Source organism: Staurois parvus, unplaced genomic scaffold (genome assembly GCF_062004578.1).
Source record: "Staurois parvus isolate SC_StPar_1 unplaced genomic scaffold, SC_StPar_1.0 ptg001432l, whole genome shotgun sequence".
Taxonomy (NCBI): Eukaryota; Metazoa; Chordata; class Amphibia; order Anura; family Ranidae; genus Staurois; species Staurois parvus.
Genome location: NW_028319228.1, coordinates 2,079,511 through 2,096,790, shown reverse-complemented (window position 1 = coordinate 2,096,790; position 17,280 = coordinate 2,079,511). Strand labels below are relative to the sequence as shown.

Below are 17,280 nucleotides of genomic sequence, written 5' to 3'. Positions count from 1 at the left end.
TGCTGCCAGGTCCAGAGTCTCTCATGCCATGTGCCACTTTCAGGTCTCTTCACACTGCTGGTGTGTTTAATTTTTTGACATAGGGTGCAGGCAGATTACGGGCCTCACATAGCTGCTGCCAGGCCCCTAATCTGCCATGGGCCCCTATATACCGCCTCCTCATGCTGCTGCCAAGTCCAGAGTCTGTCATGGTCCCTGTACGGCCTCCCATTGCTGCTGTCTCCATCGCCACACTCTGCTGCCATGTGCCACTTTCAGGTCTCTTCACACTGCTGGTGTGTTAAATTTTTTGACATAGGGTGCAGGCAGATTACGGGCCTCACATAGCTGCTGCCAGGCCCCTAATCTGCCATGGGCCCCTATATACCGCCTCCTCATGCTGCTGCCAAGTCCAGAGTCTGTCATGGTCCCTGTACGGCCTCCCATTGCTGCTGTCTCCATCGCCACACTCTGCTGCCATGTGCCACTTTCAGGTCTCTTCACACTGCTGGTGTGTTAAATTTTTTGACATAGGGTGCAGGCAGATTACGGGCCTCACATAGCTGCTGCCAGGCCCCTAATCTGCCATGGGCCCCTATATACCACCTCCTCCTGCTGCTGCCAGGTCCAGAGTCTCTCATGGGTCCCTGTACGGCCTCCCATTGCTGCTGTCTCCATCGCCACACTCTGCTGCCATGTGCCACTTTCAGGTCTCTTCACACTGCTGGTGTGTTAAATTTTTTGACATAGGGTGCTGCAAGATAACGGGCCTCACATAGCTGCTGCCAGGCCCCTAATCAGCCATGGGCCCCTATACCGCCTCCTCCTGCTGCTGCCAGGTCCAGAGTCTCTCATGCCATGTGCCACTTTCAGGTCTCTTCACACTGCTGGTGTGTTTAATTTTTTGACATAGGGTGCAGGCAGATTACGGGCCTCACATAGCTGCTGCCAGGCCCCTAATCTGCCATGGGCCCCTATATACCGCCTCCTCATGCTGCTGCCAAGTCCAGAGTCTGTCATGGTCCCTGTACGGCCTCCCATTGCTGCTGTCTCCATCGCCACACTCTGCTGCCATGTGCCACTTTCAGGTCTCTTCACACTGCTGGTGTGTTAAATTTTTTGACATAGGGTGCAGGCAGATTACGGGCCTCACATAGCTGCTGCCAGGCCCCTAATCTGCCATAGGCCCCTATATACCGCCTCCTCATGCTGCTGCCAAGTCCAGAGTCTGTCATGGTCCCTGTACGGCCTCCCATTGCTGCTGTCTCCATCGCCACACTCTGCTGCCATGTGCCACTTTCAGGTCTCTTCACACTGCTGGTGTGTTAAATTTTTTGACATAGGGTGCAGGCAGATTACGGGCCTCACATAGCTGCTGCCAGGCCCCTAATCTGCCATGGGCCCCTATATACCACCTCCTCCTGCTGCTGCCAGGTCCAGAGTCTCTCATGGGTCCCTGTACGGCCTCCCATTGCTGCTGTCTCCATCGCCACACTCTGCTGCCATGTGCCACTTTCAGGTCTCTTCACACTGCTGGTGTGTTAAATTTTTTGACATAGGGTGCTGCAAGATAACGGGCCTCACATAGCTGCTGCCAGGCCCCTAATCAGCCATGGGCCCCTATACCGCCTCCTCCTGCTGCTGCCAGGTCCAGAGTCTCTCATGCCATGTGCCACTTTCAGGTCTCTTCACACTGCTGGTGTGTTTAATTTTTTGACATAGGGTGCAGGCAGATTACGGGCCTCACATAGCTGCTGCCAGGCCCCTAATCTGCCATGGGCCCCTATATACCGCCTCCTCATGCTGCTGCCAAGTCCAGAGTCTGTCATGGTCCCTGTACGGCCTCCCATTGCTGCTGTCTCCATCGCCACACTCTGCTGCCATGTGCCACTTTCAGGTCTCTTCACACTGCTGGTGTGTTAAATTTTTTGACATAGGGTGCAGGCAGATTACGGGCCTCACATAGCTGCTGCCAGGCCCCTAATCTGCCATAGGCCCCTATATACCGCCTCCTCATGCTGCTGCCAAGTCCAGAGTCTGTCATGGTCCCTGTACGGCCTCCCATTGCTGCTGTCTCCATCGCCACACTCTGCTGCCATGTGCCACTTTCAGGTCTCTTCACACTGCTGGTGTGTTAAATTTTTTGACATAGGGTGCAGGCAGATTACGGGCCTCACATAGCTGCTGCCAGGCCCCTAATCTGCCATGGGCCCCTATATACCACCTCCTCCTGCTGCTGCCAGGTCCAGAGTCTCTCATGGGTCCCTGTACGGCCTCCCATTGCTGCTGTCTCCATCGCCACACTCTGCTGCCATGTGCCACTTTCAGGTATCTTCACACTGCTGGTGTGTTAAATTTTTTGACATAGGGTGCTGCAAGATAACGGGCCTCACATAGCTGCTGCCAGGCCCCTAATCAGCCATGGGCCCCTATACCGCCTCCTCCTGCTGCTGCCAGGTCCAGAGTCTCTCATGCCATGTGCCACTTTCAGGTCTCTTCACACTGCTGGTGTGTTTAATTTTTTGACATAGGGTGCAGGCAGATTACGGGCCTCACATAGCTGCTGCCAGGCCCCTAATCTGCCATGGGCCCCTATATACCGCCTCCTCATGCTGCTGCCAGGTCCAGAGTCTCTCATGGGTCCCTGTACGGCCTCCCATTGCTGCTTTCTCCATCGCCACACTCTGCCATGTGCCACTTTCAGGTCTCCTCACACACTGCTGGTGTGTTGAATTTTTTGACATAGGGTGCTGGCAGATTACGGGCCTCCCATAGCTGCTGCCAGGCCCCTAATCTGCCATGGGCCCCTATATACCGCCTCCTCATGCTGCTGCCAAGTCCAGAGTCTGTCATGGGTCCCTGTACGGCCTCCCATTGCTGCTGTCTCCATCGCCACACTCTGCCATGTGCCACTTTCAGGTCTCCTCACACACTGCTGGTGTGTAGAATTTTTTGACATAGGGTGCTGGCAGATTACGGGCCTCCCATAGCTGCTGCCAGGCCCCTAATCTGCCATGGGCCCCTATATACCGCCTCCTCATGCTGCTGCCAAGTCCAGAGTCTGTCATGGGTCCCTGTACGGCCTCCCATTGCTGCTGTCTCCATCGCCACACTCTGCCATGTGCCACTTTCAGGTCTCCTCACACTGCTGGTGTGTTGAATTTTTTGACATAGGGTGCTGGCAGATTACGGGCCTCCTATAGCTGCTGCCAGGCCCCTAATCTGCCATGGGCCCCTATATACCGCCTCCTCATGCTGCTGCCAAGTTCAGAGTCTGTCATGGGTCCCTGTACGGCCTCCCATTGCTGCTGTCTCCATCGCCACACTCTGCCATGTGCCACTTTCAGGTCTCCTCACACTGCTGGTGTGTTGAATTTTTTGACATAGGGTGCTGGCAGATTACGGGCCTCCTATAGCTGCTGCCAGGCCCCTAATCTGCCATAAGCCCCTATATACCGCCTCCTCATGCTGCTGCCAAGTCCAGAGTCTGTCATGGGTCCCTGTACGGCCTCCCATTGCTGCTGTCTCCATCGCCACACTCTGCCATGTGCCACTTTCAGGTCTCCTCACACACTGCTGGTGTGTTGAATTTTTTGACATAGGGTGCTGGCAGATTACGGGCCTCCTATAGCTGCTGCCAGGCCCCTAATCTGCCGTAGGCCCCTATATACCGCCTCCTCATGCTGCTGCCAGGTCCAGAGTCTCTCATGGGTCCCTGTACGGCCTCCCATTGCTGCTGTCTCCATCGCCACACTCTGCCATGTGCCACTTTCAGGTCTCCTCACACTGCTGGTGTGTTCCATTTTTTGTCATAGGGTGCTGGCAGATTATGGGCCTCCCATAACTGCTGCCAGGCCCCTAATCTGCCATGGGCCCCTATACCGACTCCTCATGCTGTGACGTTGCAACAAGGTGGAATTCAACCCTACATATGTTAGACCGCCTTTACGAACAGCAAAAGGCCATCACAGATTTCCTGATGTTAAAAGCAGATAAAGGTACTCCCTGTGTAACTTAGATGTCAGCCATTGGCAGCTCATGCGTGACACCTGCGCTTGCTCAGGCCCTTTGAGGAGGCCACGCTATTCGTGAGTCGGCAGGACTATGGGATGAACGACGTCATTCCTCTGTTGCACGTCCTGGAACAAATGCTGTTAACAATGGCTGGTCAGGGTGCGGTAGACGTGGCGCACAGATCTCAACGCCACATGGCCCCTGTGGGGGCAGGACTGGAAGAAGAGGAGGAGGTAGAGGAGGACATTGGTGCTCAGGAATTATTGAGTGAAATGGGTGGTTTTTCCACTCAGCGGACAGGAGTGGAGGAGCAGGAGCATCTGGTAGAGGAGGAGGAAGAGGAGACAGAGGACCTAGACGCACCGTGGCAGTATGCTGTGGAGATGGAGGCAGGGAGTCCCTCGCATTCCTTGGCACAAATGGCCCATAGCATGCTCGGTTGCTTGCGTAGCGACAGCCGAATAATAACCATCAGACAGAGGGATGACTTTTGGCTGTCCACCTTGTTGGACCCTCGCTACCGTTCAAAAATGGTGGCCTTTTTCACACCTGCTGAGAGGGAGGCCAAAATAACGTACTATAAAAAACACCTATGTAGTCAGCTGGTCTCTGCCTGTCTGCGCCAACGTCCATCCTCAGACACTGTGGGCCCTGTGCGCTCGTGTTCCGCTGCCATGGCAGCAGGGGAGGGGTGGGGTGGTAGGAGCAGTGGCAGCTCCACCAGCAGCGGCTGCCTCAGTCTGCAGTCGATGATGAGTAGCTTTCTTCACCAGCGCAGTGAGGAAACTACTAACCAGCCGCAGCAGCAGCAGCAGCATCAGGTGGACCTGGAGCAGGACCTCAAACAACAGGCTTAGGCCTACTTGGACAGCACCCTGCCAACCGAGGTAGACAATCCCCTTGACTACTGGGCAACGAAACTTGACCTTTGGCCCCAACTAGCTGAATTTGCCCTTGAAAGGCTGTCATGCCCGGCCAGTAGCGTGGCATCGGAGCGCGTGTTTAGTGCGGCAGGAGGTATTGCAACTCCGCGGAGGACACGACTGTCCACCCAAAGTGTGGAGAGACTCACGTTTGTGAAAATGAATCAGGCGTGGATTAGTCTGGATTTCAAACCACCAGTTCCTGACACAACTGACTAAATCCGCCATGAATCATGCCCCAAACATGTGCCACTTTCAGGTCTCCTCACACTGCTGGTGTGTTCCATTTTTTGTCATAGGGTGCTGGCAGATTACGGGCCTCCCATAGCTGCTGCCAGGCCCCTAATCTGCCATGGGCCCCTATACCGCCTCCTCATGCTGCTGCCAAGTCCAGAGTCTCTCATGGGTCCCTGTACGGCCTCCCATTGCTGCTGCCTCCATCGCCACACTCTGCCATGTGCCACTTTCAGGTCTCCTCACACTGCTGGTGTGTTCCATTTTTTGTCATAGGGTGCTGGCAGATTACGGGCCTCCCATAGCTGCTGCCAGGCCCCTAATCTGCCATGGGCCCCTATACCGCCTCCTCATGCTGCTGCCAGGTCCAGAGTCTCTCATGGGTCCCTGTACGGCCTCCCATTGCTGCTGTCTCCATCGCCACACTCTGCCATGTGCCACTTTCAGGTCTCCTCACACTGCTGGTGGGTTCCATTTTTTGTCATAGGGTGCTGGCAGATTACGGGCCTCCCATAGCTGCTGCCAGGCCCGTAATCTGCCATGGGCCCCCGTACCGACTCCTCATGCTGCTGCCAGGCCCGTAATCTGTCATGGGCCACTGTTGTCGCTTGTTGGCATATTCCGCTCGTTCAGATGCTCCTTCTCCTGCTACTCCTCTTCACGGATTCCGTCAGCAGTCTTTCTTGGAATCCGTTTCCAAGAGACAACAGTTTGCGAGCACGCACCCGACGGTGCAGAAGCTGAACGTCCTCCTGTCCAAGTTGCTGCTGCCAGGCTCGTAATCTGTCATGCGCCCCTGTACCGCCTCCTCATGCTGCTGCCAGGTCCAGAGTGTGTCATGGGCCCCCGTACCGACTCCTCATGCTGCTGCCAGGCCCGTAATCTGTCATGGGCCCCTGTACCGCCTCCCCATGCTGCTGCCAGGTCCAGAGTGTGTCATGGGTCCCTGTACGGCCTCCCATTGCTGCTGCCAGGCCCGTAATCTGCCATGGGCCCCTGTACCGACTCCTCATGCTGCTGCCAGGCCCGTAATCTGTCATGGGCCCCTGTACCGCCTCCTCATGCTGCTGCCAGGTCCAGAGTGTGTCATGGGTCCCTGTACGGCCTCCCATTGCTGCTGTCTCTATCGCCACACTCTGCCATGTGCCACTTTCAGGTCTCCTCACACTGCTGGTGGTTTCCATTTTTGTCATAGGGTGCTGTATGGCCTCCCATTGCTGCTGCCTCCACCGCCACACTGTGGCTCCACACTCTGGTTTTGGCCCCGTGACTGCCCAAATGAGTGAAGTGTGCGGTGATTCTAAGATCGACGGCACTCATCTGCATGTCATACTGACTGACAGTATTATTTCTCTTCCCCAGCAGACTCCAAGGGCATTTAAATTAAAGGTACAGTGTTCTGCACTAATATTAAGTCTCTCTGAAGCCTAGAAACACCCTTTTTTAAGTTAAATTCACAGCGAATTTATTCGACTCGAATCGAATATTGTCCACGAATTCGCCGAATCAGTCGAATCGAATTTTTCATTTCTTCGCTCATCTCTACTGAAAATCTATGAGCAGAATTGTCTGTGATAAGTATCAATGAAGAATTTCAAAAAACTAATCATGTGTTCTGTTTTCTTAAGGTTCAGCTTTTGGCAGAGAGATCTGAGGCAGTGAGATCAAAGATATCCAAAATGGTGGTGGTGATAGTTCTGCTTTTCACCATTTGTTGGGGGCCAATCCAGCTTTTTATTTTGTTTCAAGCATTTGATTCTAATTTCCAGCAAAGTTATGAAACCTACAAACTGAAGATTTTTGCTCATTGCATGTGTTACTCTAACTCATCGGTCAATCCAATTGTGTATGCATTCATGGGGGCAAACTTCAGGAAGTCATTTAAGAAAGCCTTTCCATTCATTTTCAAGCCAAAAGTTGAGTGCATTACTGGAGCAGTTGGTAACACAGAAATGCATTTTATGTCATCAGGAACTTGACTTATCCAATCAAATCACACTCTTTCAGATTGCAGTAACAACTAAGGCACTATCACTAGTGTTGCCAACCTACCAGACTAAAATTCACTGACATACCCACATGGAAGAAAAATATATTTGAAATATAGTTTAAAAGTATTCTTTCCAAATATATTGACATATATTTTAAATGCTACAATCTTGGCCATATTTCATATATATATATATATATATATATATATATATATATATATATTTATTTATTTATTGAAATATATATATATATACACATATATATATATATATACTGTATATATATAATGTTGAAATGTGTTTTTATTATAAAATATATGAAAAATATATTTTTAAAAATACATTTCAAATATACTGCATGTCTTTAAAATGACAAATCTACATATTTGGAATGCATTTATAAATATATGTAAAAATATATGGCAAAATTACTTTTTTATATGTTTTAAAAAAAATCTGAAGAATATATTTAAAAAATATATATTTTTAAAAATATGTTTAATATATTTTGTAATATATAAAAAATGTATTTCGACATGCAGTATGTTTGTGTGTGTATATATATATATATATATATATATATATATATATATATATATATATATATATATATACACTGCATGTTGAAATGCGTTTTCATATATAATTATATAACATATATTTATTGAAATAAATTTTGAAATATATTGAATATGGCCAAAATTGTAGCATTTTAAATATATGTCTATATATTTGGGAAGAATATTTTTGCAACATATTTCAAATATATTTTTCTTCCATATGGGTAACACCATAATTTTCCTGGCACAGCCAAGTTTTTTCAAAAGTTCCAAAATTACAGTTTTAAGTGCAAACTTCAGTATTTAGGCTACAAACAAGTACAATATGCAATTAGCAATGCGATTTAAGGTAGATATTAAGGCAAAAAAACATATTTCTTTTATTTTTCGATATAGTAAGTAGGTAGCTCAGAGACAGGAGTCAGGAGGGCAAGAAATTAGAATGGGCAGCCACACAAACATGAAATTGACTCTCAGGCTCCATGCACACTAGGCATTTAATAACGCTAGTAAAGTTAGCTGTGTAAAGTCACATTAAAAACCTTTTTTCAGCGTTTTTTAACACTTTGCACTAGCATTTAGCTTTTTTTGGTCAACAATAGTCCAAAAACGCCAGTTTGCTGCGATTTCCAACATTAGAGTGTTTTTACAGCTAAAAAACTCCTCTAGAAACCCACTAGTCCTGGGTTTGTTTTCCAGCCAAAAAACTCCCCTGCCAAAAAATGTTGATTACAGTCTATGTGTGCATGGACACATAGGATAACATGCTGGGGGGTTTAATGTCTGTAGAAAAAAATGTCAAAAGCCAACAACAGCGGCTGTAAAAACATCCAGTGTGCATGAGGACTCACAGTGACAATGACAGCAGTGTGCAGCAGCACAGATTATGATGACACGTCCCCTCCTGAGTCACAGTGACAGTCTCTGTCCATGCCAGGTGGTCCCTTCAGTCCACTACAGCCCAAAAACCACTGATGGTCCCACTCCCGGCTTGCCTTGCTCCCATCCCGCAGATCCACACATGACACTCCGATTGGCTCCCTTGCACCATGACATCACATGACACACTCAGGTACCGCCTCTGCCAGACCCAGCACTCACCGGCACCACCTAAACACACTATAGCAGGTACTCAGATGGTCTCACCTGGCATGCGCAGTTCCAAGCCAAGCACTTCTGCCATATTTTTAACTGGCAACCTTTTTCTATCACTGTCATTTACTTGCAGGAGAAAAGTGCTTGTTTTTTACTGACTGCCAGTAAAAATAGTGATGGTTGGGAACACTGACTGTCCCACAAATCATTTTACATAAGGGGAGAATGTGTGATGTAAATATTCAAGACCTTTCAGTAACCGCTTGCCCTCCAGAGGATTTACCCCACTTCCTGACCAGGCCATTTTCTGCGATATGCACTGTGTTATTTTAACTTACATTTGCGTGGTCATGCAACACTGTACATAAATAAAATTTATGTAATTGTTTTCCCACAAATAGAGCTTTTTTTTCGGTGGTATTTGGTCACCTCTGCGGTTTTTATTTTTTTGTACTATAAACAAAAAAAAAACAATTTTGAAAAAAAAACATTTTTGACTTTTTGCTATAAAACATCCAATAAAAAAATCAAAAAAAAATCAAATTTCATCATAAATTTAGGCCAAAATGTATTCTGCTACACGTCTTTGCTAAACAAAATCTCAATACGTATAAATTAATTGATTGACGTGATAGTTATATTGTCTACAAATGGCGGTATTTATACTGGAATTTTAGGTTTTTTTTATACTAGTAATGGCGGCGATTAGCGACTTATAGCGGGACTGCGGGACTGTGGCGGACATTCTGACACTGAGTGGTAACTGACTAACTGCCACTGACATCCCCAGTGACACTAATGCAGTGATCAGTGTTAATAAAAAGCACTGACACTGTACTAATTACACTGGGCCAGAACGGGTTAACATATGGGAAGATCAAAGGGTTAACTGTGTGCTGTGTGTTTCACATTATGTGCTGTGTGCTGTTTTACAATGGAGACATGCTGCTGTGTATTTCTCTGCTGTTCAGAGAAATACAAAGCAGCATGTCTTTGCTGACAGGAGAGAGACCTGTGCTGTTTACACATAGGTTTCTCCCCTGTCAGCTTTCCCCGACGATCAATGAGTGCCGGCGGGGAGTCGCCAGCCAGGACCCATTGATTGACATCTCTAGCCGCCCTCTACCCGGAAATGCTAAATTTTTATATATATATATATATATATATGTGTGTGTGTGTGTGTGTGTGATTTTTTGCAGCCCTACCTCTCTGTAGCAGTACTTCTACTATAGGGTGGTGGGCAAGCAGTTAAGTCATGTCCACAGTGTAAACCCTATGATTAATCATTTGACACTATATATAAATTATATGCTTTGCCTATGTATTGGGACCTGTACCAAGTTTTCTGCCACCTGTACATGCTTAGTATGTTTTTCAGGTCATACTGTATTTTGCCTACAAGCTGTGAATGTTATGTATATTTAAAAACACTACAATTGCAAACAATGCAAATGCCATGCTCCTGTGTCTTACCCTAAATGTTTATTCAAGTGTATTATTTAAAAGCATATTGTTAAAGTATGCACTGTGTATCTTTTGAATCTGTAAAGATTTTGCACATGGTAATACTCTACAACAGGGTTTCTCAGCCAGGGTTCCATGGAACTCTAGGGTTCCTCCAGATGTTGCTAGGGGTTCCTTGAGCAATTTCTGCCTCTCAGAGTATTCCCACTGACACCACTGATGTGCACGGAACGGAAAAGGAAAAATGTGTTTTGGATTCATTTGTTAAGTTAATAACTTCAGTTTGTCATATATGTTAAGTTAGAATGATTCATTTTTGGAAATGTATTTCGAATATTCAGATTCACATTATTTTCAATTTGATTTCTGAAGATGGCTATATTTGTTCTATTCTATTCTATTTTTTCTATTCTTTTATTTTCTATCCTTTTTTTCCTATTCTATCTTATTCTGTTCTATTCTATTCTTTTCTATTCCATTCTTTTGTTTTCTGTTCTATTCAGTTCTATTTTATTAATTTTTATTGTATTGTATTGTTTTGTTTTATTTTATATTCTATTCCTTTGTTTTCTATTTTATTCTATTGCTCTATTTTTTTTTCTATTCTGTTGTATTCTATTAAATAGGAATCATCATATTTTTCACTTTTATACCTTATTGTATTTATTTCAAAATGCTTCCATTTAGAAGTTTTCTGCCACCTGTATATGCTTAGTATGTTTTTTAGGTGTTTTTTTCAGGTTTATATTTTGCCTACAAGCTGTGAATGTTGTGTATTTTTAAAAACACTCAAATTACAAACAATGCAAATTCCATGCTCCTGTGTCTTACTCTAAATGTATTCAAGTACATTATTTACAACATATTGCTCAAGTATGTATCTGCATCTTTTGAATCTGTAAAGATTTTGCACATGGTAATACTCTACAACAGGGTTTCTCAGCCAAGGTTCCATGGAACTCTAGGGTTCCTCCAGAGGATGCTAGGGGTTCCTTGAGAATGAGAAATTTCTGTCTCTCAGAAATGTTCCCACTGACACTACTGATTTTTAGAGATGTTGTCAGGGATCCCAGGCCCTCGGCGGTGCGCGCATGCGCAGACTGCCGATCCGTCCCAGCTGGCGAGCGCAGAGTCCTCGGCGATCGCGGCGGCGGCCCCGCAATGCGCAGTAGCGATCGCGGCCGCACCAATGGGAGAGCAGGGCGCTCTATTTAAAGCTGCCCTGTGCATCTCCAAGTTGCCGCAAGGTCTTGTTCCTGTTCCTGTAGTACGTTTCCTTGTTGCCAAACTCTGCCTGTTCTGTTTATGCTGACCTTCCCCTGCTCTGACTCCAGCTCGTTCCTGACCATCCCTCTGCCTGACCCTCGGTACCACGCTGCCCGCTACCTACTGAACCTGGCTTGTGACCCCGACCATTCTCCGCTTACTCCCCCTGTACCACGCTGCCCGCACAATACCGACCTGGCTAGTCTGACCTCGCCTATCCTGACAGTCGCCCATCCATCCCGCTCGGATCAGGATCTGTCATCCCATCCATCCCGCTCGGATCGGGAACTGTCGTCCCCTTCACAGCAGGCTCAACCCGGGCACATACCCTCAGCGGGACCCCTCTGCCGCCGCTGGGGGTGCCCAGGAACGCGACCTGGTTTCAGTCTTGCACCAAGTCCATCCCCACCATCAGGGGCCCTGGTGAAAAGGCAGACTGGGACTTAGACTCCGCGTCCTGGGAAACCCCGTGCCGTGGACCACTAGAGATCCCGTTGGGCGGAGCCTGACAGTAACTTGCGGCCATGACTGAGCCTGGAAGGGGAACTTCCCCTCTGGACGACATCTGCCAACAGATGGAGACCCTTACACTGGGAATTAGGGGTCTACAGGAAGGTTATGCGGAATGGGACAGTCGCATGCAGAGCTTAGCTACCTCTACCAGGGGGCCTGGGGAACCCACTAGGAAGACACCGGGGTTTTTACCCGCACCAAAATCCCGTGTCCCCACACCGGAACGTTTTTCTGGAGACCGAAGTAGGTTCAGGGCCTTTCGTAACTCCTGTCAGCTATACTTTGACCTCCAGCCTCGGACCTTTTCCTCCGAATCGGTGAGGGTAGGGTTCATTATTTCCCTACTACAGGGGGGACCCCAGGACTGGGCCCACCGGCTCCGAGAGAATCGAGACCCACTGTTGAAGTCAGTGACAGTATTTTTTGAGGCTATGGCCCTCTTGTATGACGACCCGCTGCGCACCGCAACGGCCGAGAGAGCCCTATATACGCTCAGGCAGGGTCACCGGACAGTGGAGGACTATGCCGCCGAATTCAGGCGTTGGCGTAGTGACAGCCAATGGAACGAGGCGGCTCTGCACCACCAGTTCCGCGTAGGGTTAGCTGAATCTCTGAAGGATGAATTGGCCCGAATAGACACACCTAGCACTTTGGAGGCCTTAATAGCTTTGACTATTCGAATTGACCGCCGGTTGCGGGAGCGCAGGCAGGAAAGGTGCAACCAAGGACAAGAACCAACGGGAACACCCCCTCAGGCTTCAACCCAGTTGCAGCCGGCAAGCCAGAATCAGGATGCTATGGATACATCCGAGACCGGGCCATCGGGAAGGATCCGGCCGACACTTACACCTGAGGAACGCCAGAGGCGTCTTACCAACCATCTCTGCCTCTACTGTGGGGGAGCAGGCCATGTGGTACGTACCTGTCCAGCCAAGAGGGGTAAGTGTTCCGCTGTTTTCTCTACGGTCACTTCTAACAGTGTGGGCAACACTAGTTATCTAGCGGTACCTGTGTCACTTCAGCTGCCGGGGAGAACAGTGGTGACCACGGCTATTGTGGATTCTGGGGCGTGTAGTTGCTTCATAGATTTAGACTTTGCAGTTCAGCAACAAATTCCTCTACAAACCAAGGAGGTGGGATTGAATATTTTTCTAGCAGATGGGTCACGTATTAAGTCAGGGGTGGTGGACCACGAGACCCCACCTATCCGTACTACCGTGTCGACCCATCATGAAGAACTCCTTCGGTTGGACGCCATAGCATCCCCATTATTTCCAATTATTTTGGGGCTCCCGTGGTTACGAGCCCATAATCCCCAGGTGGATTGGAAGGCGGGTTCTATCCAGTTCCTCTCCACATACTGCCAGCAGCATTGCCTCCCTAAGATCCCCCCGATTCCGCCGACTTTGTTGTGTCTAGAGACAGATGCGGAGCTGGCGCAAGTCATTCCTTCAATCTACCATAGTTTTCTGGATGTGTTTAGCAAGCGGGGGGCGGACACTCTCCCCCCGCACCGAGCTTATGACTGCCCAATTGATCTCCTCCCAGGGTCGGAAATTCCATTTGGGCGGATATTCCCCTTATCCGAACGGGAGTTAGGGGTACTAAAAGAATATATTGATGAAAACCTCCATAAGGGGTTTATTAGACCCTCCACGTCACCAGCCAGGGCGGGCATTCCTTTGTGGAGAAAAAGGACAAGTCCCTCCGGCCCTGCGTAGATTACCGGGACTTGAATAAAGTCACAGTAAAGAACCGTTACCCGCTACCACTAGTCCCCGAACTCTTTCACTAAACTAGACTTGAGAGGTGCCTATAATTTAGTCCGTATCAGAGAGGGGGACGAGTGGAAGACAGCATTCCATACCAGATTCGGACACTATGAATATTTGGTTATGCCCTTCGGTCTATGCAACGCCCCTGCCACCTTCCAGCATTTCATAAACGATGTGTTCAGGGACTACCTAGATATCTTCGTGATCGTATACCTGGACGATATCCTTGTTTTTTCCCCAACTTTGGAGGACCATAGAGGTCACGTGAGGCGCGTGTTAGAATGGCTCCGCCAACACAGCTTATATGCCAAGGCAGACAAGTGCTGCTTTGAACAAAGTAGTATTTCGTTTCTGGGTCTAACCATCTCTCCCACGGGAATAGCCATGGATCCCCAAAAGGTTTCGGCCATTTTAGATTGGCCAGCCCCCACCGACAAGAAAGCGGTCCAACGCTTCATCGGCTTTGCGAACTTTTACAGAAAGTTCATTAAGAACTTTTCGGGCCTAGTGTCCCCGATCACCCAGCTGACCAGGCAGGGGGTTCGCTTCCAATGGACACCTGAGGCACAGGGGGCTTTCGAAGCCTTAAAGGAATTGTTTACGGCAGCCCCTATTTTGAGCCACCCCGATTCGTCCTTGCCATATATCTTGGAGGTGGACGCATCCGAGAATGCGGTCGGGGCGATCCTGTCCCAGAGGAAGGGCATCAAAGAGCTCATGCACCCGGTGGCTTTCTTCTCCAGGAAACTAACTCCTGCGGAAAGGAATTATGATATCGGAGATCGGGAGCTCTTGGCGATCAAGGTGGCACTAGAGGAATGGAGATACTTGTTAGAGGGAGCGGTACACCCAATATTGATTTTTACGGATCATAAGAACCTAGAATATCTGAGGACAGCTAAACGTCTGAGGCCACGTCAAGCCAGGTGGGCGCTGTTCTTTTCACGGTTCTTTTTCCATATAACCTATAGGCCAGGGTCTAAGAACACAAAACCAGACGCGCTCTGCCACATGTTTGGGGATCCCGAAGAGAATCCCAAGCCAGACACTATCCTGTCCCCAGGAAATTTCCTAGCCCTCCAATCGGAGCTCCATTCGCAACTGCAGACCGCGTCCGTAGGGATGCAAGGTCCACCCGGTGTCCCCTTACTAAATAGGGAAGGACTTTTCTGGAAGGAGGATCAGATTGTGGTCCCTGAGGAGGCTCGTACATTGGTATTAGGTTACTGCCACGATCACCCGCTGGCCGGGCACTTTGGGGTACGTAAGACCTTGGAGCTGCTGCAGCGTACTTTCTGGTGGCCTAATATGGCCAGAGAGTGCGAAACCTACATAAAGACCTGTCCCGTTTGTCAGAGAAACAAACCCACTAGGAATAAAGCTTGGGGTCTCTTGCGCCCATTACCCATACCCGACAGGCCATGGACCATGATTTCCATTGATTTTATCGTGGAACTTCCACCCTCTCAGGACCACACAGCAATCTTTGTGATTGTCGACCGCCTGTCCAAAATGGCCCATTTTGTACCTCTAAAGGACACACCTACGGCCCTTGAGACAGCACGTGTGTTTATTAAGGAAGTGGTAAGACTCCAAGGAATTCCCAGGGATATTGTATCTGACAGAGGGGTTCAGTTTACGTCCAGGTTCTGGAAAGCTCTATGTGAAACCCTGGGAATTAAGTTATTGTTCTCTTCAGCTTATCACCCACAGACCAATGGCCAAACGGAGCGTACAAACCAGACCCTAGAGCAGTACCTCAGGTGCTATACCACCTTCCTCCAAGATGACTGGTTTACTCTCCTGCCGCTTGCAGAATTCTCATATAACAATGCAAGTCACTCTGCTACTAGAGAGTCCCCGTTTTTCGCGAACTATGGGTTCCACCCTGTATTCCTGCCAGATCTAATCCCGGAGGTCGCAGTCCCAGCCACGCAGGATATGTTGACCTTTCTGTTAGCCAATAGCAAGGTATTGCAGGAAGCAATGGCAAGGGCCCAGGATGACAATAAGAGGGCATTTGATAGGAAAAGAAGAGGGGAATTGAGTTTGCGGCCAGAGGACCAGGTTTGGTTGTCCACCGCAAATTTAAAAATGGCCTGCCCTTCAAAGAAATTGGCTCCCAAATTCTTGGGGCCTTTTGGGTCAAACGTAAGATCAACGAGGTGGCGTACGAGCTGGCACTGCCCGAGTCTATGAAGGTTCATCCAGTCTTCCATGTGTCCCTGTTGAAACCAGCAACTCCAGATCACTTCCCGGATCGAAGGTCTAAACCACCGGAGGCAGTAAGCGTGGATGGGGAGGAGGAATTTGAAGTTGAAGCTATCTTAGATTGTAGGAAGAGGTGAGGCCAAACTCAGTTTCTGGTTAAATGGAAAGGATATGGGGCGGAGGAAAATTCATGGGAGCCGGCCCAAAATGTGCACGCCCCAAGGCTTGTGCGGGAATTTTTTCAGAACCAGCCGTTGAGTAGGGGTCGGTTGGGCATCCGGAGGTTGCCCTTAGGGGGGGGGCAATGTCAGGGATCCCGGGTCCTCGGCAGTGCGTGCATGCGCAGACTGGCTATCCGTCCCAGCCGGCGAGCGCAGAGTCCTCGGCGATCGTGGCGGCGGCGGCACATGCGCAGTAGCGATCGCGGCCGCACCAATGGGAGAGCAGGGCGCTCTATTTAAAGCTGCCCTGTGCATCTCCAAGTTGCCGCAAGGTCTTGTTCCTGTTCCTGTAGTACGTTTCCTTGTTGCCAAACTCTGCCTGTTCTGTTTATGCTGACCTTCCCCTGCTCTGACTCCGGCTCGTTCCTGACCATCCCTCTGCCTGACCCTCGGTACCACGCTGCCCGCTACCTACTGAACCTGGCTTGTGAACCCGACCATTCTCCGCTTACTCCCCCTGTACCACGCTGCCCGCACAATACCGACCCGGCTAGTCTGACCTCGCCTATCCTGACAGTCGCCCATCCATCCCGCTCGGATCAGGATCTGTCATCCCATCCATCCCGCTCGGATCGGGTACTGTCGTCCCCTTCACAGCAGGCTCAACCCGGGCACATACCCTCAGCGGGACCCCTCTGCCGCCGCTGGGGGTGCCCAGGAATGCGACCTGGTTTCAGTCTTGCACCAAGTCCATCCCCACCATCAGGGGCCCTGGTGAAAAGGCAGACTGGGACTTAGACTCCGCGTCCTGGGAAACCCCGTGCCGTGGACCACTAGAGATCCCGTTGGGCGGAGCCTGACAGATGTGCACAGAACGGAAACGGAACCATTTTGTTTTGGATTCATGCGTTAAGTTAGGAATTTCACTTCATCATATACGTCATATTACGTTAGAATGATTCATTTTCAGAATTTGCTTTATATAGTCGGATTTGTTTTGTATATTCGTTATTTTCAAATCGATTTGAAATTTGAATCTCGGAAGATGGCTATATTTGTTCTATTTTATTCTGTTCTATTTTTTCTATTTTTTC

The 17,280-nt window shown here is 49.0% G+C and overlaps 1 protein-coding gene across 1 annotated transcript in view; it reads left to right on the top strand.

The window, feature by feature from the left end:
* The window catches only part of LOC149436009 (G protein-coupled receptor 54-like), a 204,771-nt gene extending 197,463 nt beyond the window's left edge, over positions 1 to 7,308 (top strand). Inside the window, exon 5 of the mRNA XM_089662092.1 lies at positions 6,779 to 7,308. Within this exon, the coding sequence (XP_089518218.1) occupies positions 6,779 to 7,129 (351 nt within the window). The 3' untranslated portion in view covers positions 7,130 to 7,308. The remainder of the gene's footprint in view (positions 1 to 6,778) is intronic.
* Positions 7,309 to 17,280: the final 9,972 nt, after the last annotated feature.